The 23,482-nt window shown below is 42.5% G+C and overlaps 1 protein-coding gene across 1 annotated transcript in view; it reads left to right on the top strand.

Annotated features, from left to right (window-relative positions):
* Positions 1-23,482, top strand: part of LOC135258207 (zinc finger protein 236-like) — a 69,083-nt gene that overhangs the window by 10,472 nt on the left and 35,129 nt on the right. The window contains exons 7-17 of the mRNA XM_064341514.1: positions 3,554-3,676; positions 3,972-4,145; positions 5,878-6,076; positions 6,162-6,434; positions 10,509-10,712; positions 11,121-11,253; positions 12,469-12,729; positions 13,593-13,846; positions 16,080-16,181; positions 17,661-17,803; positions 18,683-18,786. Coding sequence (XP_064197584.1) covers positions 3,554-3,676; positions 3,972-4,145; positions 5,878-6,076; positions 6,162-6,434; positions 10,509-10,712; positions 11,121-11,253; positions 12,469-12,729; positions 13,593-13,846; positions 16,080-16,181; positions 17,661-17,803; positions 18,683-18,786 — 1,970 coding nt within the window. The remainder of the gene's footprint in view (positions 1-3,553; positions 3,677-3,971; positions 4,146-5,877; positions 6,077-6,161; positions 6,435-10,508; positions 10,713-11,120; positions 11,254-12,468; positions 12,730-13,592; positions 13,847-16,079; positions 16,182-17,660; positions 17,804-18,682; positions 18,787-23,482) is intronic.

Below are 23,482 nucleotides of genomic sequence, written 5' to 3'. Positions count from 1 at the left end.
TCATGGGAATCAAATCCGTAGCCTTGGAGTTAAAAGCCCAGTTCCATAACCATTATGCTACACTGGTGGCCAAATATAAAAACGGAAACACATACAATGTATTCTTAAATTTGTGTTTTGCAAGACCCCCTAGCACTCCTTCACGGACCACCGCTGGTCCTCAAATCCCAGTTTGGGAACCGCTAGTCATGTGCATGCTGTATTATTTGATCAGAATGTGTTTTTGCTGATAAAAGAGAGCTCCCTGAACTATATAATGTTAAAGAAAGCAAACGGGAGTAGATGATATTACACTATAAAACCTGTGCCAGATATATAACAGATAGACTGAATTGTTTTGTTGGCAGTTTATGAAAGGCCTGTGCCGTAGGCTTTCATTAAAAGCTGCTGTTGATTGGCAGTGCATAGTAAATGTTTTGCCAAAGGACAATGCAGCACTTTCACCATCCAAAGACTTGCTGACTTTAGAGAAACACTTTTTTTTTCATTTTTTTGTGTAACTGAAAAGATTCTGTGGACCCTGAATGATAAAGCTTACCCAAGGACATGATTCAGTGAAAGAGTTCCCCTGTTAAAGTTCATTTAAAAAATGTGCTGTTACAGACTTTCATAACTTTATTACTTTTCCCCTCAGCTTTGAGTTCAAAGGTTTTTGTTTTTGATGTGCTGTTTGAAATGGTTTTAGTTTTTGTGAGTATACCTTTATCATGCTGGAATAAACCTAACGGTAAATATTTAAACAGAAATTATTAACATTTAAGTATTAACATTAGGATTTTTATCCCTCGATGTTCCCTCAATTTCCTCTTACCTCCCACCTCTTAGTGTCCTCCATGTTTTCATTTATTAACTTTTATTGTTATTATATCTGCCATTAATGATTTATTAGCCTTGCAAGTAACAGGCTAAAAAAAACAATTGGCCAACATCCTTCTAAGATATTACATTGCTGAGAGCTTGCATATTATAATTCCAAGACAAATATATGGCTTATGAGGTTATATCATTGGTTTATTGAGAGCTCATTTTTATTTTTCTCATTTTTTAGTCTTGTCTTTTAGCAATGAGTAATACAATCATTAGTTTTAGTTATTGTATTCTTGGTTTCTTGTTCAGACTTTTGTTGTGAATTGCACAAAACATTCAGATCACAGCTGTGTTTCACTTTGTCAAAAAATGAGATTCCTTGGTTTATCTTGTCTGGTTTTCTGTGTTCTATAGTCTGTCCTACCTTCCATTGTTTAAGGAAAAAACTTGTTTTTTATTGAATTTCATGCTAATTATTCAGAATTATGAGAATGAGGTAACTTTGCAAAAGACATCCAGTTTTTAGGCTGTGGAGATGCCTGGTTAAAAAGTAATGAAATACATGTATGAAAAGAAATTGCACGATGTTCTCTGCTCTAGTTAGTATACAAAGGATACCTATTTATCCTGACCCTATTATCAAAATATATTGCGTTATATTTTTAGACATGAAAAACAATGTCAGTTGATGTTTAGCCAGAATTAATCTCTCTCTCTGTCCCACTACTATTCTTTTCCTTTGTGTTTTTTAGAGAGATGGACATCTGTAGTAACGTCCCTGTGCGGATATCCTCATAAATTCTTTTTTTCAGCAAACATCCACTAATCCATTTAACCAGTGGTAGTGCTAGCCGATGGGATGCAGCGGTCTTTGGAATGCACGACATTTAAAAATGTGCATTTTACACCAATTCATTTGAGTTCTGATAAAAGTTACTATTTCTGCCATAATATGCCAAATGTGTGTTGTTCATAATTTTATTCTGATAGTTTTACCAACAACAGGATGAAACAAGCTACAAATAATGATTTGATGTTCTGATCAATTTTTGTTTTTTTTGCCATTCAGGCTAATATGCCTTACAATAATAACAATTAGCATATAGAAGCAGCTGTCGTTCATTTCACCATGTCGTAATTGCAGCACCTTTAATACATGGTCTTTCAATTTCAGGGCACCATAATATTAGCGTCAAATGGCTTTACCAGTGTTCCTGATTAGTCAGGTGTGTTCATTTGCTTCCTTAATGCAGGTTTAAGAGAGTTTTCAGTATCTAGTCTTGACTCAAAGCTTTTCATTGGACTGTATTATTGGCGTTTGTCAATATGAGGACTAGCTTTGTGTCAATGAAAGACAAGAAATCCATTATGAGGCTGAAAAATAATAATAAGAAAAAACAGTCAGACATGAGCCAAACTTAGGCTAACCAAAATCAACTGTTTGGAACATCATTAAATGTTTGTCATTAAGAAGAAAAGGACCACCGATGGGCTCAGTAATCACAAATGACCTGGTAGGTCAAGGAAGCTTCTCCAGTTGAGGACTGAAAAATTCTTGTTATACTGAAGAAAAACCCCCAAACACTTGTCCGCCAGATTAGAAACATTTTTCAGGAGGCAGGCGTGGGTGTGTCATTGACTACTGTCTGCAGACGATTTCAGGAACACAACTACAGAGGCTTCACTACAAGATGCAAATCGCTAGTTAGCTGGAAAAACAGGATGGACAGGTAACAATTTGCTTATAAGTACATAAAAGAGCCTGCAGAGTTCTAGAAAAGGTCTTGTGGATAGATGAGACCAAGATTCACTTGTATTAGAGTGATGACAATAGCAAAGTATGGAGGGCAAAAGGAACTGCCCAAGATCTAAAGCACCCTCCCTTACCTGTGACACTTGGTGGTGAAAGTGTAATGGTTTTGCCATGTATGGCTGCCACAGGTACTAGCTCACTTGTCTTTATTGATGATGTAACTGCTAATGGCAACAGCAGAAATAATTCTGAAGTGTACAAAAGCATCTCATCTGCTGAAGTCCAAGCAAATGCCTCCAAACACATTGGACAGCGCTTCATCCTGCAGGAAGACAATGATCCCAAACATATTGCTAAAGAAACAAAGTTTTTCATGACCAAAAACTGGAACATTCTTGACTGGCCAAGTCATTCACCTGATCTGAATCCTAGTGAACATGTGTTTTATAAGGCTGAAGAGAAACTAGCCCCCAAAACAAGCCGAAGATGGCTGCAGTACAGGCCTGGCAGAGCATCACCAATGATACTCAGCGCCTGGTGATGTCTAAGGGTCACAGACTCCATGCAGTTATTGCATGGAAAACTAAACTTGATTACTTTCATTTACTTAACATTAGTATGTCCCAAAACATTATGGTTCCCTGAAATAGGGGGGCTATGTATAAAAAGGGCTGTAAATACTACATGCTGAAACCAAAGTATAAAAATACCCTTAAAATCAAGCTAGGAATGTACGCTATGGAGGAGTACGCAGCCAAATTTAAAAAAGTCTTTTTCAGCCAAACATTATAGAGGTCTCTCTATACTGATAAATGAAATTTTAGAACATCCATTTTGCTCAATGTGTAAATGAATACAGACCCCCCGTTCGGTTATTCGCTTTTTCAAATAACCGAGCACATCCCTAGTCTCTTACCATCTCCCTCTCACTCTCACTTTTATCTTTTCCCTTCCCCTACCCTCCCCTGCCTCTCTTTCTCAATTCTTTTGCAGTCGAAGGGAGTTCCATTGTTCCACTGTTTGGACTGTAGCTGTGTGTTTAAAAAGCTGGGCAGCCTCAACGCGCACATCAGCAAGATGCACATCTCCATCATCGAGGACCCTCCCCATGCACAGGTGATGTTCATATGTGGTCAGCCTGATATGCAGTTCACCCTCACAAGCACAGACTGTGCCCCCAGCTGCCCACACGGCCGCACTGTCTCGCCTGTAAGCGGGGTCACAGGAAGTGCCTGTATGCAAGCCCACAGGAAGTGTCTTCAGTACAGTAAATAATGGGTACAATACAGTAAACTTCAGTAGTCCAGAAGTGCACGCTCTCCTCTCTCCTCCCCTTATCCCCTGCTGCCCTCTCACCCCTCTTCTTTTCTCTGTCTCTCTCTCTCTCACTGTCCTGTTCTGCACTTATTAGGAGGTGGGGGAGGCGGGGCAGACAGTGACGGGGGCGGAGGGTGCGGCAGGAGTGACGGACGTGATCCAGCAACTGCTTGAGCTGTCGGAGCAAGTGACCGGCGAGAGCGCCCAGGCACCACCCCCCGTGCCGGCCATTTCCATGGAAACGGGGATCAACCAAGACATCTTACAGGTGAGCCACCACCCCACCACCCCCCCCCAGCAGCCAAAATCACGCTCCTCCTCCCGCCCCCAGGTGTCCCACAATCTGGAAAAAATAAACAAGCGAAACAAACACGGCAGCATGTTGCAACCCACCTCCCCGCAGGCTCTGTCCTGTCTGTTTCTCTGCGTTACGGAGTTGACACCTTCGCATCAGGCGTGCGGCCTCATTAAATCCTACGCCACCTAGAAATCACTTCCCTTGTTAGAGCCGGTGTGACAGTGTTGTGGTCTCTGCCCCCGTTGTCAGTGCTCAGCTCGCCGACACACAGCGTGGTCACAGCATTTGTCTCCGCGCTGCAATCTGGAAACGTTTGGCCTGGCTCCTCTCTGCTTTGCCAGAACTTGGTCCTAATTGGAACACCTGCCCGTTTAAAAAAAAAAAAACCTATTGACAGGCAAGAGACATCCATTGGCTCGACAGGGGAAAAAAACAAAAAAACAAAAACAACACACTAACAGATTTACTGGCTAAGCATTTGGCTTAAATACAGTATTTATGCTTTAAATATATATTTTCTTGATGCTGGAAGTAACATTATAAATGAGGACTTAAACGGTTTATATTGGTGAAAATATTTTGTTTAAAAAATAAAAAAAAAAGTTGACAGTTATTTACATATTGCAAGGTTCCGTTTTGCTGAGAGTAGAAAAATGTCAGGGTAGGAAATGTGCTGTGGAGGGAATGGGGTGAGAAATGACGGGTTTGAGGGAATGACGAAATGGTTCATTTGTTACACGGAGGAGGATATTTGGAGCCTCACAGAGCGATTACACTTGAACGGTTTGCGAGGTGGAAGGAGAGTGATGGCCGAAAAAAAACCCCTCTTCAATCACCTCGCACAAAAGACTCTGAAATTGTTTTGCTCTGAACAGAATTATATACCTGGTTCTGCTCATGGCTCGCAGTCTTCAAACCTATTTATTTTCACTGTAGGTGAGGGAATGTCATCTTTTTGTAAGACAAAAGGTGAGGGGGAGGGGGAAATGTCAGTGAATTTTCTCCAGAAGGTCAAGGAAGATTGTGCCAAAAGATATCACCTGCCATAGCTTTAGTCCTTGCTGAATTATAGCATGAATTGGCAAATGCATTATACCATTCCATACAGAACTTTTCCTTCTTAATTTGAGGGGTCCCCAGTGTCAAGAGAGGGTACAACTGAAATTACATTACATTTATTTGGCGGACTCTTTTATCCAAAGCGGCGTACAATAAGTGCATACCAAAGGTCATTGGTACAACTACAAACACAGGTCCGAGAAGGTACAATACTCACTTTGTACAGTTATTCAGAAATTTAGAAATTATTAATGACTGCAATAAACCTCAGCAGGTTGGATGAACAGGAATGATTACTCATCTTAAGGAAGATTAAATTACTGTATCAAAATTACTAACCAACCTTTACTGCAATTTAATAAAATCATCCTTATGAAGGCTCATGCTTCTGAATTATTATGAAAGTTCCAGTGGGATTGATAGCCTGATTAACAGTGTGAAGGCCAACAATGTGCAGAATGTCACCAGCCAGTCCTGGTACAGAAAATCACATGTTTTGAAGGTTTCAGGCTTAAATTGTAGGTAAGGCTGTTCTATTTTGGGTAATGTACGTACATAACATGAAATACCTCGGTGGAACATTGTTGAAGGTGTTACGGTTATGTGCTTTGTCACGGAAATGTTTTCTGTCTCCTGATTTCAGCAAGCCCTGGAGAACAGCGGACTCAGCACCATCCCGGTACAGTCACACACCCAGAACAGCAGCGCCCCCAGGCCAGGTGCGGCCGCCCAGAACCAGACGACGGAAGGAGTGGTCCCCGCCCCTAATAAAGGCCTTGGCTCCGACAAAATTCACCGGAAGGAGAAGAGGAGCATCTACAAGAAACCTATGCAGATGCCAGGTGAAGAGAGAGAGCATTGTCTCCAATGAGGCTAAAGCTAGCGTGTTTGTGCATCCCCATTTACATCGACCGCCTCTCCTTCCAGGCTCTATCAGGGAGGAGAACGGGGTCCGGTGGCACGTGTGCCCCTACTGCGGCAAGGAGTTCAAGAAGCCGAGCGACCTGGTGCGCCACATCAGGATCCACACGCACGAGAAGCCGTTCAAGTGCAAGCAGTGCTTCCGCGCCTTCGCCGTCAAGAGCACGCTCACGGCCCACATGAAGACCCACACCGGCATCAAGGCCTTCGAGTGCCAGTGCTGCAGGAAGTGCTTCTCCACGTCGGGCAGCATGAAGGTGCACATGCGCCTGCACACAGGTGAGAGCCTGCAGCCCCGCCCCTCCAGGGGATGGGGGGACCACTGCGTTTGATCTGCCATTTCTAGACCGGCCCAGGTGTCTGCTCCATTTCCACTCAGGTGCATACGTGGGTTCAGTATTTTGGTCAGTGTTATGGATGACGCATAGGGCCGATGGGCCTATACTGGCCATTAAGGTTCAGTGTGAGAACTTGAAAGCCTAGCGCTGAGCCACAATGGATAAAAAGAAGTCGCTGTCATCTTTCAGTGTTCATGTGGGAGTCAGCCCAGGGAGTGAAGGAAGTGCTTTATGTTGTGTTACTACTAAAATGCTACCGCTTCTAATAATAATAATGCAATTTTTTCTCGCTGTCAATTTCCCTGAATTCTGAAGAGTACAAATTGTTAAGTTCTTTTGGAACTGAATTATCACAGGGCTGTGTTCACTGAAACTGGATTCAGTACAATGCAGACACAAGCGTGTAGCCTTGCTACAGTTCTGTTCTGCGTGGGGGTTAATAGTATTTCAGACGATATTAATGATATTTTCAGTGGAGCCCCTTGTTTCAGTGCTGACGCTCTTTATATGTAAAGTGCAGCATATGCAGCCCTTCTCCCTCTACAGTAAACAGTGCTACTCTCTCATTTTCCTCTTGAAAATATTTTGTCATCATCAAATCCAGGAAGCTTTTATCATCTCTATGAAACTTCAAAAGCGCCTGAAAGTTAGTGCTGTATTCATGCATCTCCAGCCTCTTGCGTGTGATGCCATGTGATGGCCTCGCATCCTCTGTCATTAAAGGCTGGCCGTTTGTTAGGATATGCCATTGAGTAGCCTGCTGAAAAATAAAATCTAATAGAATAGAATATCCCTTTGCCCAGCACATATGCGATGTAAAATAACCAACTTTAAAATGCAAATGGTATCAAAGAGCTTTCTGTCGAATATCTAGTTTTTAGATTACGGCTTTAGAGAGACCGTATAATTTGATGTGGGAAACCATAGGAATGGTGTTTTTCTTTTTCTCTCTCTACACAGATTTCTCTGATCTATTTTATGTTTACAGCTATATCCAGCCAACATCCGAGCTTTGGAGGATATAGCTTGATAATATAATATATTACTCGATAATATGATGGGGTCCGGATCCTGGACTAATATGATTATTGGGATAATACAGGATAAAAATCATTCACTGAGAATATTATGACAGTTATCCTGACCTTGGATTTCTTTCTTTGTAACATTTTGCACTGCATATGCTTCCCAGCTGATTGTCCAGGCCCTTGTACTGTCCTGACTGGTCTACTGCAATTCTCTTTTTAATGGTCTGACAGCACCTGACAGCACTTGAGGGGTCTGACAGCACCTGCATGTGCTGTCAGACCCCTCCAGTCATTCATCTTGTCTGTAACCCTCCCCCACCTCCCCAAATACTCACATCATGCTTCTCCTCATATCCTTTCATTGGCTTCCAGGTTTGGCCTGTACAAGCACAGATCTGGTCTCAGCTTACAGGAACTGCACCCTCTCATGTGCAATTTATTATCAAACCTGGCACTCCTTCCAGGCAGCTCCGATCCTCGCTGTCCCTTCCGGAATCGGTTCCCATTCTATCATGTCTCTTCTTTGACCCCCCACGGGTGGAAAAAGCTCCTCACAGCAGTCAGGGCAGCCCAATCACTGCCTGTCTTCAGCCCCAGACTGGAAACTCATCTTGCCTAACCCTGAGAATTTATTCAGTTATGCTGTTCTTAAAACTGTACTCTTAAATCCAATTGAAGCACTACAGACTTCCTTTTGCTCGTGCTTCACTTTGTGCTGTAGGTTTATGTAAAAAATACCCCTGTCAGTTGTGACACTAATTGTGGCTGATTGTCTCTGCTCTTTGCATAAACTACGTGCATTTTTATAAGTTTCTCGGCACAACAGTATCTGTTGTGTGTGAAAATGTAATTTAATGGTTTGAACAATTATTTCAGTTATAGCCATTATTTTCAGAATATATTTCACAGTATGGAATCTGATGTATCCAATTAAATTAATTCAATTAAATTTGTAATTATTATTTCCATTATTTATCATTTATTGTTTCTTGAAAAATGAAAGATATTTTTTCAGCTCAAAGTGGTGTGGTGAATGTAGTTTAGTTCTCAGAGAAGCATCCTTTTATCTACTGTATGGCACTAACCCTAGGGCATTTTGATAGCAGTTACTGTACTGTACTTCAGTGTTTTCTCCATCACAAAGTGTGTAATTTAGGGATTTCAAATTTCTGTTTTTATCCATCCAAGAAGATCCTTAGATGTAAGCGCTGAAGTAAACAAACCTTCGCTTTTCTCAAGCAATTTGAACATTCAAGAAAGAACTTTAAAGGAGCAACTGAGTCATTAACATTGATGAAGGCTTAGAAGTTTTGTTTTGTTTTTATTCCAACCAAGTGGTGTGTGACAGTACATTTGTTATATTTGATCTGCAGTACAGATAATTTATGCATTGAAATAATCATATTCTTATGTAGTCTTTCACCATTTTTCTTTCTAAAATTTCTTTTTCTTATTTTTTAATTTGCAAAGTAAACCCACTCAGCATCATTTATATAATTACACCTTAACGAAGGAAAGACTTATTTTTTGACACATTAATCAGAGTACAAATCTTTTCTGTTCATACGCATCAAGCGAAATCTAATTAGATTCAGTCTTTCTGCTTTGAAGTTGATCCTGACTCCAAAGAGACCTTTCTGTCATTCTGCTTCGTGAATTTAAAAAATAGACTTTAAAAACAACTTGAATATATACAAGAGAGGGTGTTGCATTTGTATTGTGAAGCCATTTTCTGTTGCTTTACAATATTTTATTTTTGTTCCATGGTTTAATGAGATTAGGTAAGCCAGTAATTCTTCAGTGTTTTTTTGGAGCAAGTGAATCATCTTTTAAAACAAACCTAAGTAGTTAGTATTTGGGTCATCGTTTAAAAGGCCCGAGTTTTGCTGCGCTGCAAAACTCCATGATTTGCATAATCAGCATTCAGTGTAGCAAAGAGATGAGCCATGTAAGCTTTTTACACACAGCCATGTGCGAAGCATTGCTCTTTGTTTTTTATAATTACGGCAATTGGTATTCTGTGTCATTGGTGGATGTATCTGTGTAAATTATACAGTAAACTTGAAAATGGATGGCCCTCAGCAATTATGCACATTATAAACCTTGGTTGATATTCTGTCTCACTGGTATTGCACATTACATGTATGGAAACATGATCATCTTTGAGAGTGAATGAGTCACTTAATTGGTGTAATACTTGCTTAAAGTCATTATAGAAACCGTAACCCATAGACAGAGTAGGCCTGTGAAACCCCATATCTAAATCGAATCTGCATTTCATTAGATTTTATATGAAATTCATACTTTAAGATATTAACATAAAATGCTTAATGTTAATGGGAGCAGTTAATTCACAGCCATCTTTTTATTAATTGCTAAGTGGCAACTACTATCACTATAAGATTTCCAATTTATATGCGGCTATTGCATCATGTATGAATTTTATTTCAGCGAAAATAGCTGCATGTACAGCCCTCTAGAATGTCGCCCCAAGCATGCATTAATGCAGGAATTGTCCTCCAGGCCTAGAAAAGAAGTGATCTCATGAAATCTCATGTATGTTGGTTAGTATAATGATAAAATAATGATGTTTGGTAGTTCAGTAGGTTTTGTTATTCACTTAATCTTTTTTTACCATGTGCCATGTGATATTTATTTTTACTTCTGAATTTGAAGGGTAAACAACCTTGAAAGGTACAACAACCAGTTCCATGCTCCAGCTACTAATCTGCACACTAAGTCAGTGATACTGCCTTCCTGTCAGGCCCTTTTAAAATACAGTGTCACTGTCAATGTGTTTCCTACGAGTCTAATGCGTGGTGAAGGTACTTAACTTGAATAGCTTCAGTGAGCCTCCAGCTATGAAAAGGATAGAATGTAAAAGGTTGGCTTTTGACATGTCTCTAGCTGAAGGTGTCTCTTGTGAAAATAAACGATGATGATGATGATGGGGGCGCTGATGTTTAACCCCCGCCCCTCCCTTGCAGGCGTGCGCCCGTTCCCGTGCCCGCACTGCGACAAAATCTTTCGAACCTCGGGCCACCGGAAGACCCACGTGGCCTCGCACTTCAAGAGCGCCCAGCAGAAGAAGCAGAAGGGGCCGAGGAAGCCCCACAAGACGCGCTCGGCCCGGGGGAACCTCCCGCTGCCCGACATCCCCCTGCAGGAACCCATCCTCATCACCGACCTGGGTACCGCCCCGCAGTCCGCACACGCCGCCCTAACCTCGCCTTCACCCCCCTCACACCCATGCCGTTCTTATGAGACGACACGTCATTTGAGTAGGAAATGCACGCGACATTTCAAGTGGCTGTTCGTTCTTCAATAATTCGATTCAATAATTTGCTAATTAAATACAAAAGTCCCTTGGCGCCATTGCAATAGTGTCTCTACAGCCTGGGAAATCTGATTATGCGCGATACATAAATGATGTGTATCTGAACGTTCAATATGTTATTGTAATAACATAACGACAGCCTGGTGATAAGCAGACGGTCTGGTTTTCTCCGGAGTGCTATTACTGTATGTCATTGCGCTGGAAGAAAGTTCTCTTCCGGAGGACGACGGAAAGGTCATTCCTCTCGTGTTTCCCAAACCAGGCCTCGTCCAGAACCAGAATTCCCGCCTCTCCCTGCAGCAGTACCTGGACATTGTGGAGAACGACCGACCGTACAAGTGCCTCTACTGCAGCAAGGCCTACAAGAAATCCAGCCACTTGAAGCAGCATGTTAGGTGAGACAGCGGCGGGGGGGAAATGAACAGATAAGGCCAGGGTCCCAGCACTCTTCCCTGGGCCTTATCTTTCTGAGGAATGTAATGCGTCTAGCCCAGTGTTACGCATCTGTTATCCCAGTGTGTGCACAATATCATTGGTCCTTCAGGGACGTTAGATCTTAGCAGTAGAGTGGGATTAGTAGATCAAGGCTGTGTTAGAGCTTCCCTAATGGCACATCATCTTAGCGCTCAGGGCTCTTTGTTGCAAGGTACCCTTTATATGAGGCATTCAGTTAAAAGTCTGGCGTCAGCCCGCTATTTTGATGTTACTTTTCATACAGAATCTCGGAAGCAAAGCAGTGCTCAGCTGGTTAAAGTTTCTGGAATGTTAATAGAATCATATAATGCACTTTGCCTAGAGACGGGACCTCTGTTTGCTGATCAACTTGTCACGGAGAAGGGATTTTACCTGAGAACACAAAACGTGTTGCAACCGGCGTCACGGCAGTCTGTCTTTGTGACAGTCCAATTTTATGATGACACTTGCTCACTACCCAGTCACCAGGGAACTCGCAAGAGAGGTTGAGAAATCACGTTGATTTTGTCCCCAAACTGTTGTCGCCAAACAGTTTTCTGTTTAATCTTGTGAGTGAGTGATAGATTATGCTCTCGAATTCACTTTTTCGCAGGTTGAAAATGTTTTTGAGTCAGCCTTTCTCTGTACTTTATGTTCTGTGACAGCGAGTCATGACTGTCCGTCAACAAGGGGGGGCGGGGGCGGGGGGGGGGGAAACCAACCCAACCCATCATCTCTATTTTTTACTCTGTGCTGAAAAGGTACCCAATTGTTTTCTTTTTAGTGTGAGGTTAAGACAAGAAAAGAAATTGCACAGAAGCTCATGGGTTTTCTTCAAATGTCATTTTGCCCTTTGCATTAGCACAATGCCATTTCCAGGTCTCTTCTCCTCAAAAACCAAGAACTGAAATTGGGCTTGTTTAATAAAGGTCACACGTCCGAGTGGAAAACGGTAAATTTCACTCTATAATTACGTTTAAAAAAACAGGGATGGTCCAAATATACGGCTGATATTGCAAAATGTTGGTAACTGACATTTTCCATGCTATTTTAAATGAAGTGACGATCGGTGATTATTTTGTGAGGCCCAACATGTCCCCGGTCCCCGGTCCTGGTGCTGTTAGCATTAGCGTTGTTGCGTCCTGTGCCTGTCGCAGGTCCCACACGGGGGAACGGCCCTACAAATGCCTCCAGTGCAGCAAGGGCTTTGCCTCGTCGGGGGTGCTGAAGGCCCACATCCGCACCCACTTGGGCCTCAAGGCGTACAAGTGCCTGACCTGCGACAGCACCTTCACCACCAGCGGCAGCCTGCGGCGTCACATGACCACGCACAGTGACCTCCGACCCTACATGTGCCCCTACTGCCAGAAGACCTTCAAGTCGTCCCCGAACTGCAGGAAGCATATGAAGACACACAGGTGTGCGCAATCTGCTTATAATAATAACATTAACAATATTAACAATATTAATAATAATAATAATAATAATAATAATAAGTATAATAATAATTGTTGTTATTATTATTATTATTTAATGCTACAATAAAAATTCTCCTTGTTGTTCTGGTTATTTTTCTCATTGACTTCTGAGAGGTGGTGGAGCAGATTGTGTATTCAGTTATAAAATCAGTTTTCCTTCCCTGTCAATAGTGACTCCCCTTGCTGCTGCTGCTGCTGCTGCAATAACTTCAGTTCTCACATTGTGTTGGGAAGCACGTATCTCTTAGTCTCCCTGGAGGCTGTAGCAGGGCTTGTTTCTTCATGCTGCTGAGCTGCAGAAAGTGTTAATATGGATGCTGTACCTCATTGTGAATTCTTCCAACGTCGTTCCCTTCTCTGTAAAACAAGAAAGTTCTGTTTACTGAAATGTTTTGAGAAAATCAATTGCCTTTAACCATTTCAGTTGGGTAACTTAATCGATTCAAGTATTCGGTGGTCTTTGACGATTATGTTAAATTTGTTTTTAGTGTTTTTAGTTAATGAGTTTTTTTCAGTTGTTTATGTTGAAACTGCTGAATTTACTTAAAGTAAAACTGCATTTTGGTTTTATAGGGTAGCAGCAATGAAACATTAGTTTTGAATAGTTGTGCCATATTGTTTTCCTACCCCAGGAAAACAAAAAATAAAAAAGTTGTCTGGCTGTGTCTTTAGGAAAATTATAAACAATACAAATGAGATGATCTGCAGTACATTGTACCAAAATCTGTGTAGTTCAGTGTATGTTAAAAATGAAAGTTACATTGGGCTTTCTCCTAACTGTGAGCCCTCGTCCCCAAAACTAGATATGAACTGGCACAGCAGCTGCACCAGCAGCAGGGCCCCTCCGACACCCCCTCCCTGGACGATCCCATGGACGGGGCGGGCGTGGCAGCGAGCATGCAGGTGGAGATGGAGGGCGACGCCCTGCAGCCGCCACCCACGGTGGGCCCTGAGCAGCAGGGCATTCTGGGCCTGGGCCAGGCGCAGGTAGTGGGCGCCCCCCAGCAGGTTGCCCTGGAGACGCAGCTCGGCGACCAGTCGCTTGTGCAGGAGGACGGTAAGCCTCTCTCTCTCCGCCCGCCCGCCCCCCCTCCCTCCTCCCCGCTGTGGAGAAAACTGATATGGAGAAGCTTAAAAAGTGGGTAAAAAGCTGCTTCTCGCTACACCACTGTGCTCGAAAGCTGCTTTGGCAGGTATAAAAAAGACCCCCACAAACCCCCTGCACCTTAAGAACAAATGGCTCTCCTCTTTCAGAAGCTGTTCTTTCTGGAAATTACAATCCGGCCCCCCGACGTTGGATCGAGAGAGCGCAGCAGACCGTGGATTCATTTCTTTTTTCCGCTTTTATCTGATACGAGGGCGCTAATTCAAATGCAGGGCCAGCCCGTTGGCCTCATTGTAATGCACCGGGAGGGAGTTTCAGGGGACCGTACCTCCCTGCCCCTGTCTGGTTAATCTTTAAAGTGCTGTTTTAAACTTTCATGGCCAGAAACACGTAGGGCAGACAAAACGATACGATGGGAGCTATGGAGAGAACTCAAAATGACTTTGAAAAATTCCAACACTTTTGCAGTCCCAAACTCTTGCCTGTCCTTGAGCAGAGACCTTGGGTGGAAGACCAAGGAGTAATCTTACAAAATGAGAGGAATTAAATGCATTATTGCTGGAAATAGAGCAAATGAACCGCACTGAAATCACTGCGAAATAGCATGGTAGAGCTCTTTAAACGGCTCTTAGATCTGTTGAGCCAGAATGACTCAGTGGCTGAGCGAACTCTCACAGCTGCGAACATGTTAAAGAGGGGTCTTGTGCTGAGTGATGGGCAATCAGCCTCATTCTGTGAAAGTGTGCTGTGCTTTTGATTGAGACAGAGGATGTCGCCTGTTTCTACATTTGTCCTTTGAGAACTGCCGCACAAAGATGGTGCCCTTTACACCCAATTATGATATAGTTACAAAAAAAGAAAAAGAAACGATGAACAACCCCCCTCAAGTTGATTCCTGTCATAAAAAGACATAACGGGCTTGGGCTTCGATTGGGATTTAATGTGATGATCCGGAAACAGCATTTGTTTGTGGCCATTTTTATATTTCTGTATTATGTATCATCAGCAAACAATCTAACTTTTGATATTCTTTTGGGAGCTATAGATTGCATTTGATATTAATTCCAAACAAAAATATTGTCATTCGGGACATTTATTGTGCTGAAAATGACAACTGGTCAAAAAACCAATGTATGCTGGTATATACAGTATGTGTATTCAATATATGTTGTTATATATTGAATATTGCAAACTAAGCAAGTTTATAGCCATAAATAAATAATAAATATAGCAATGTCTTTGCTCAGGAAAGGGTCCGCAATCAATATTTGGTGGAGTTTAACCCTCAGTCTTCTTTAAAAAATGGGATGGTCTTTCGGGGTGGTCTCTTAATTTTTTACTGAGTTGTATAACTTGTAGACCCCTGGCTGACCAGGCACAGGTAGATAAAAGCAGTCTTAAAATAGTCCTATATGTTTGGGCACAAGCTGAGAATATTTGATGCATGTTCTTTGCGTTGTTTGTTATTGCCGGAAAGTTCCGTCTCCGAGACGTCGCATTAGACTGGTGCTCCCGCTGCTGCTGCGTCTGATCGTCGCGGTAATGAAAGGTCAGAGCTGGCCTCACGTCTCGGAATGGGACAGATCACCGCTGTTTGAAAAGGTCGCCACCGGTAACACGCTGTTTTTCTCTTACACAACCTCCACGTATGGAGGGAAAACATCAGCGGGAAGCGCGCGCGAATCTGTCCATCGTTTCACCGTCGTCCCTCGGGGAGCACTCGGCAGAACAATTTCTCCTCCCGCTTTCCTGGCGTAAGCCTAATTACTCTTTTCATGGCTCGGAAATAAATAAAAAAAATACAGAAACGGGCAGGTGTCTGGAAAAGAAGGAAGCGGGTCGTGTGTAATGGGTCTTGATGCCGGCAAGATGTCTTGTGAGCTTTTAGGTCAGGGTTGCTTTCAGATGGCGTGTCCCTGAGGTGCAGGAAGTGTGATGGTTGGGCTGTGGTAGTCCACAGTGTTAACACACCTGTGTCTCGCGTAATGGGAGAGAGATTTGCGTTTGCTGTGGAGTCATTATCAACAGATAATGGGTCATGTGACCCAGGACCTGGCTCATAACAGCAGACCACTTACCTACCGTCTCCCTCCATTTCTCTATCTCTTTCTCTCTTTGATGTCTGTCACACACAAACACAACTAACCCCGTTTGTTTTCTCCCCTCTCTTGCCCAATGGATACAGACACGTACGTGACCTCCCAGCATGCACTGCCGCAGAACATGGGCCAGTTCGAGACGCAGACCCTTCCCCAGCAAGCCTACGACCAGCAGGCCCTCGCGCAGGGTAACGCCCGCCGTCTCTCTGCTCCGCCCAGCCAATAAAAACAGCTTTCAGACACGTCGCCGCGCGCGCCGGAGCGCGATTTAAGCCCGCAGAAGGACGGCGGATCAGCCGCGGCGTTGTTAACACCTCGCCGGCTGGGCGGGAATCAATTACCGCGGACAGCCGAGCGCTGTCACGCCACGCTTGGACCTTTCGCAGCCCAGCCAATTATGACTCAGCCGGCTTGTTTACTGAAATTAGCCGCTGTCGCATTGTTCTGCTGGCCTCCCGGCTCAGGGAAGATTAATGCATTTAATAGATATGATTTTTCCATTCCAGTTTCGAGGCAACTGATGGTGCTCAAGCCTCTGATTTCTGGTTGATAAAATCTTATGAATTTGCATCTGTTGCTCTCTCTCTCTCTCTCTCTCTGTTTCTATCTTTCTCTCTCACTCTCACTCGATGGCTCTGTTTTCTCTTTATCTCTCTGGGGGCTGCTTTTTTAAAGTGGTAAATACAGAATAGAAAACTGCTGTGGCATGGTCATTTTGTTATTTTTATTTATTTATTGTACTTTTTGCATTCGTATTTTTCATTTATGCCACTGTACTGTACTCTCTCTGGATTCAGCCCCACCGTATTCCCATTCTCTTTGCCTGTGGCAGATACTCCCTTAAGAATCCCGCAGGCCAACTGCAGGCACTTCATTGTATTCACTTTCCCACCATGATGTATAACGCTGTCATCAGTAAACTTTCTCCCACACAGTTTTACTGCTCTGTATAGTAGATGGTGTCAGCACAGTGCTCTTACGTTTGTATCTAAATTCTGCACATTTGTTTAATTTGCCACGTGTATGCCTGGCGTGGAATTAATTGGTGAGCTGAGCTAATCATTATAAAAAGCACATGAATATCTTGCAACAAAAAAATTCTAATCAACTTTAGTATGCTGATGTTACGCTCTGTGGCTCCCTGTTAGCAACAAACATTTACAGAAGTTTTTGTGTGAATTGGACTCATGCTTTTCACACCAACCGGCTGAAATATAGATTGACACTGTTTCAGAGGAAAACATGCTGAAATAATGATAAATAATCTACGAGGTAGTACTTAGTTCTATGGAGATACAGCACATATGTGATACATGATGGCAGCTGTCTTTACAACCTGACATTATTGTTGAGGGATACTGGTCAAAATGTGAATATTTTGTGGGTGTTGATGGGTAATGATGTAACTGAATCCATACTTGTCCATACATGGGTAACTGTTCAAGGTTGTACTTTATGTTAGCTCATAGGTAATGGCGTGAGCGTGAATGTCTGGAGGGATGATTGGTGATTGTTTAAGGGTGAATATCTTTTGGCTTATGAGTAATGAAGTGAAAATGTTTTCAATTGATGGATAATGGTATGAGTGTGGTCACCTGATGTGTAGAGGTATGGGTTTGAACAGCTTTGTGGGCTTATGGGTAATGGAGTGCCCTTAACCCCCCCAGGGTTCTCCATGGCCGAGGGCTTTACCCAGCAGACCCAGTTCTCCACAGTGCAGCAGCTGCAGGATTCCAGCACCCTGGAGTCTCAGGCCCTGACGTCCAGCTACCACTCCCAGAACCTGCTGCACGTGTCTGGCGCTGAGGTGGTGAGTTGCCGCCGCGGCGACCGCGGCTCGATGGGTCCTATTACACGCTCGCTTCGCATAGCCGGCTGCGCCGCGCGGTCACCGCGTGGCCAATAAGGAACGCTTTGTTTTTGCCACTAAACGAAGCTAAGTGGTGACGATGGGTTCCAGGAAAGTTTAAGCAATGGTGACTCATCTCATCATTATTTAAACGCATCTCGACCGTCGTCTGTGCGGAAGCGTGTCTTGCTGATTATTGACTGAGATGTGACCCGCATTCAGCTTTCTGCATCTAGCCATTTACCAGGGTGTGGATCGTGATCTGGAAACTGGAAATGTTCATACCCACCTTCAGCTGTTTTCATATATTTCTTTATCACATCACACGTAGCACATATTCATGCCAGATATCTGCTTGAAATACATGGACAGTCGTATGCAGGGTTTAGCCATAATTTTGACAGATTAAATAGCGTATCTCGGAAGCCTTTTTCGATCTTGGTGAGCTGCCTGTTATGGTTGCATAAAACCCTGATGCGTGTGTATTTAGCAATACAAATTATTATTATTGTGGAAAGTTAGAGATGAGTTGCCTAGACAAGGTTATGCATACCTAGGAAACAGTGCTGTGTGTCATTTTTATTGATTATTTGTTGCTTGTGTGCAACATGTGAGTCTTTTTTATGGGTCTGTGATTTTGGTAGAATGGGAGCTTGAAGGACTTGAATCGTCCTTAAAATTGTGGCATAGGCAAATTCTGGAACCCTGATTGCATTTTTAATAATCTAATGACATGAATATACGTGAAATGTTTTAGGGGATGTGATGGAAACTGCAAGTTGGGTTGTAGAGTTATCTAGAGTTATCGTGCCGTTGCCATGACACTGTGTTCTTGGTCAGGCGAGCGGCCTGCTCCAGGAAACGTCCCAGGGTGACCTCCAGCTTCCGGGCCAGCGGCAGGACTTCCAGGAGGACAGCGAGGACAACAGCAGGAGGACATACAGGTCAGTGCACCAATGAGGAGCCTGGACAGGGAGCTGTGGGAGGGCCAAAGCCCTGAGGCACTGATCTGGAAGCTGTGCTTTTTCTGTGATCTGAGGTTAAACCAAATTCATGGATTCATGGGTGGTGCAGAGAGCAGTGGTGTTCCCTGGTGGCTCTCTCCCCCCCTGCCCCCCCCCCCCCCCAATTTTAACTGCTTTCATGAATCCTTTGTCCTTCATGTAAATGAACGAGTTGTGAGTACTGAGCTACAATGTGGCAATGGGTCAGCTTGGCTCCTCTCCAGTGTCCTGTTCTCTGAGTTTTGATATTTAAGGTCCTTAAAAGCATAACAGCATGCTACTTTTTAATGTAATATGCTCAAAAAAGACATGCTAATTATTTGTCCTTCATCCGGAGTGGTACTTTCAAGACAATTCTGCACGAAATAGTCTTTTTTGTTATGGAAACCTGATGTACTTATCAGAAACCATTTTTTATTTGAAGTGCATTCTTGGCCTCTGGCCACAAATAGCTCTCTGTATGTTTTGCATGGATAGAACATGAAACAAAACCTGGGCACTTACGCAGGGTTCTGTTGTTTGTTACATTCCTCTATGATGATTGGCTGGATCAGCAGTGCTGCATTTCTCAGTGTTCCTGTTAATCTCGGCTTGCAGTGAGGACAGCTTGTTTTTTGACAAATTGTACGCAACATGTAGCCTTTCATAACTTACCATTATGGAATAAATAAACGAATTCAAAACTCGCGTTCAAGTTGCTCCCCACCAGTGTGCACTTTCAAATGAAGTACTTGTGTAATACTGTAGATTTGAGCCGGTGGGTACAGTTTGTTTCATGATAATAATATTGAGTGTTCGTATCAGTGTTTTATTATATACTGCCAGAGTGACAGAGACAGTCCCTTAATCCCTGTCTCTGCTCACTGCACTAGTCCACGTGGAGTGCTCTCAGATCCTTTCTATATTGAAGCTTAATAACTTTATTGGTTTGTTTGCACCTGTTTTGGGTTCTTCTATCACAATATAATACATATAGCAATAAAATCTGGATTTTATTGGAGGGATGTGATGGCCTTGGTCAAGCTTTCTTGTTTATCATATCTAATGGGATTCAAACCCGTGACTTTTAGGTGTAGCTTCTAGCTTCTGCCCCTGCTGCCTAATGTACTGCAGTGACTAGATTTCAGAATCTCCCACCAAGCACACACATTCCACTATTCGACAGAGAGTTTGAGTACTGTCTGCGGCACATGCTGGTGGGGTGAGCGCACTCACCATGGCTGTCTTTACGAATCGGCCCAAGTGCTTCACGGTGTGCTCCTCTCCACAGTGCGGGGCTGAGGCCGGGACCACGCATGCTGAGAGAGAGCAAGTCTATTCGTGAGAAACTGAGTGAAAGTAGCATAGCTGAAAAACTAAGGAGCTGAATAGTTGGCCAGTTGGGAAGAGCAGAAGCTGAAAAGCTTTTACTGCATTTTGCTCTCTTTTGACTTTGTTATTCCAGTTTATTATTTTTGCACAGAGCTTGCGAGGCGGAAGGGTGAAGGTTTTTGTTTATTTGTTTTCATGTCTGTGTGGGTGTGGAACGCGCTCTCTCTATGTGAATACTATGTGAGAACTGCCGCATCTCCCTGCCTGTGTGACAGTATTGTGAAAGGACATTTCTTGTGAATGCAAACAATACACTGTTGTGCTTTTTTAAAGAATACACAACAATAATTTTTTCTAACGCATGATACATCTTTTGATGTATTTTCTAAATGTGTTCATTTTCACCCCATGTATAGTGCAACATATAAAAATGTGCGTGTACAAGGGCATGTTTATATAGAAAAGGCAAAAAATAGAAAATATTCAGTGTAAATTGAATCTTTCTTCCCTGCTGCCAGTTGAACAATGCATGAAAGTATGTTTTCGCATCTATTTCAGTTGTTGCATTTTTGGTTTCTTTGAGGTGTCCTTTAATCTTCTCTATTTCACAGCTGAGTACCGAGTTATTTCAGGAAACCCTTTATGCGTCTCAACAAAGCTGTGTGGTTTTAACTTTGCTGCGGCCCAGATGAATTATTTTCCTTTTCGTAGAATAATGCAGGTGGAGATAAAATCCCTCTGATAGATGCGCGCGGATGGCGGTGGTCTGAAATCTGCTCCACCGTGCTGCGGAACAGAGCCCTTATTGATCTTACGTCTGCGTATGCCAGATAAACTATGAGGGGACATTAGCGCCAATAGCTTCTGCTCGACTCGACATCGCTTTTTAATTTCATTTATGGGTCCCTGTCCTCGATTCAGTCGGCAGTTTGGCCTTTGATTTACAAATAAATTAAAATATTTGTTCTTCCTTCACAAGCACAGTTTGGGGACTTCATTTTTTCACATCTGAATGTGCCAGAACTTCTTTTATGAGAAAAAAGAACACTTGCATTTAATTGACATTCACAGTTAAGGGCGAGTTTTGATTGAATGCAGATCATTGTGACAGCTGTTCAAAAGTTTCTTTCACTTCCCTGGAAGTACAATAGGTGTTTGTTCTGAGCAAGGCGGACCCAAAATGAGGAAGGGAAAATGCTAAAAGTGTAGGCTTTGGCCACGTGCATAAGTACTGGATTTTTCATCAGAAGAAGGAAGCTTATGCTGAATAGGAAATCATACCTATGGCCAGATATGGTGGTGGATAATTGATGTTATGGCGTTGCTTTACATCGGCTGGTCCTGGGACTTTTTTATTGTTAAGGTCATTGTAATCAGGAACTCATTTTGCACCTATCCAGCTGTGAATGCTTTAAAGAACAAATGCAAAGCTTTCCGTTTTTTAAAATGTATTTTACTTCTTAAATTTTACTTTAAGCTTTTGGTGATGTTGAAATTCCAGTGTTAGGCTCATGTAGGCGAGTGGCTGGTGGGAGAGCAGCGAAAAGAGAGGAAAGAACCTCAAGATAGAAATTTTATACAGACCCCCATGGGCCACAGAATATCTGTGATCCCAAGCATACCTCAAAACCAAACAAGGAACGGTACTAACTATAAAAGGGTTGTCTTACAATGGCCCCCTCAGTTGGCAGACTTGAACCCAATTAGGAGCTCTTGATTTGAACTGAAGAAGGTACTCAACAAGCACAGACCAAACTATTTGAATTGTCTTAAAAGATTCTGTATGCAGGAATAGTCAAAAATCCTCCTGAATATGTTTTACAAGTTAATAAAAGGCTGTTGAAGACAACTCGATAGAAAGAGAGGGTGCTGAAAGCACTGAAAACAGATGTGAAAATTTGTGACCCTGTTTATATGGGGAAATAAGTTTAGAATTCTGGAGAAGTCTTGTTTTGATTGAACATTGAACATTTTTAGATCAAATATAGCTTCTTGTTCATTTTTGTCAAGGGTCATTGTGAGTAATTGTGTGTGGCACTCTAATTCCTTTAAAAGGTACGTTTTATTAGAACAAAGTGAAGCTTATCTTTGAGGAGGCAAAGGGAATATTAATAGCAGAACAATTTTAGCCCCCAGCAGGGAAGTCATGACTGTTGAGGCAAAGGCCTTGTCAGGGAGAGGAGTTGTAAATTTAGCATTAGTTACTTTTTTTTGTTGCCATATCATAATGTTGCCATTCCAGGAACTGGCATCACTAGGCTCACAGTTTCTTATTAGTCATTATTGTCTATAAAAAGCACAGATGTCTCTCTAGAGCAGTGGTCTCCAACCCTGGTCCTGGAGAGCTACAGGGTCTGCTGGTTTTTGTTGTTCACCTTAAAATCAGCACCCAATTGAGACCCAAGACACCGGGTGAGTTGAGTTAACTGTGTAATCAACTGCTCTAATTGATTCATGAAGTGCAGATTCACTATGAAAACCAGCAGACCCTGTAGCTCTCTAGGACCAGGGTTGGAGACCACCACTCTAGAGGCCTTGACAGGGAGTATGAAGACTGCTGCATCAGTTGTGAGAATTAATTCTCTTGTTCTTAACTTTGCCTTACAATGGGTTTTTTTTCTCAGGAGAACAGTTTTGACCAGGACGTTTGTGAGGAAAAAAAACACACTTCGATTTAATCATGAGTCTAAATGTTAATTGGTCCTGGACCACATTCAATGCCACCGCAGTAGGCTTTTTCCTTAACTGTCCGAAAAAAAATTTAGCAAGCTTAAGTCTTAAATATGTTATTCTTTTACATTCCCACTTGGTTTTGTTAATTTCAGTCACACACAAATACTGTTACTCTGTCCCTCAAAATGAAAAACAAAGCGTACTGTTTTTTTTTTTTTTTAACCTGAACTAGGTTATGATCTGACAAGACAGATTTTATCTCTTCCAAGAAGTGCAATTTTTGAAACCAGAAACCCATTTAATTTATTTATTTGCCTTTCCATGTTCAGTATGTGCCAAGCATACTGAAGTTTTATCAGTGATGCTACCCAGCAGCTAACTTTCAAGTAAAAGTTTCTGGAACACCATGTAATGCCACCTTAGAACCATAATACAAATCATATTCATATAGCTAACATCCATCTATGAAACCATAAAGCCTGCAATTATAATCCTAAAATAGATACATAAAAAAAAAAAAACTTTAATGAAAATTGAGGTCTTTGTTACAGTAAAAGCTGTTGGTACATCCAGAGACAATGAGATGATTCCCTCAATGTTTTAATTTCTCTGGAGGCCCTCTGATTGCATGTAAATGAGGCGCCACCGAGCC

This window comes from Anguilla rostrata, chromosome 1 (assembly GCF_018555375.3).
Source record: "Anguilla rostrata isolate EN2019 chromosome 1, ASM1855537v3, whole genome shotgun sequence".
NCBI lineage: Eukaryota > Metazoa > Chordata > Actinopteri > Anguilliformes > Anguillidae > Anguilla > Anguilla rostrata.
Note: the sequence above shows the minus strand (reverse complement) of the source record. Positions and strands in the feature narration are given on the sequence as shown.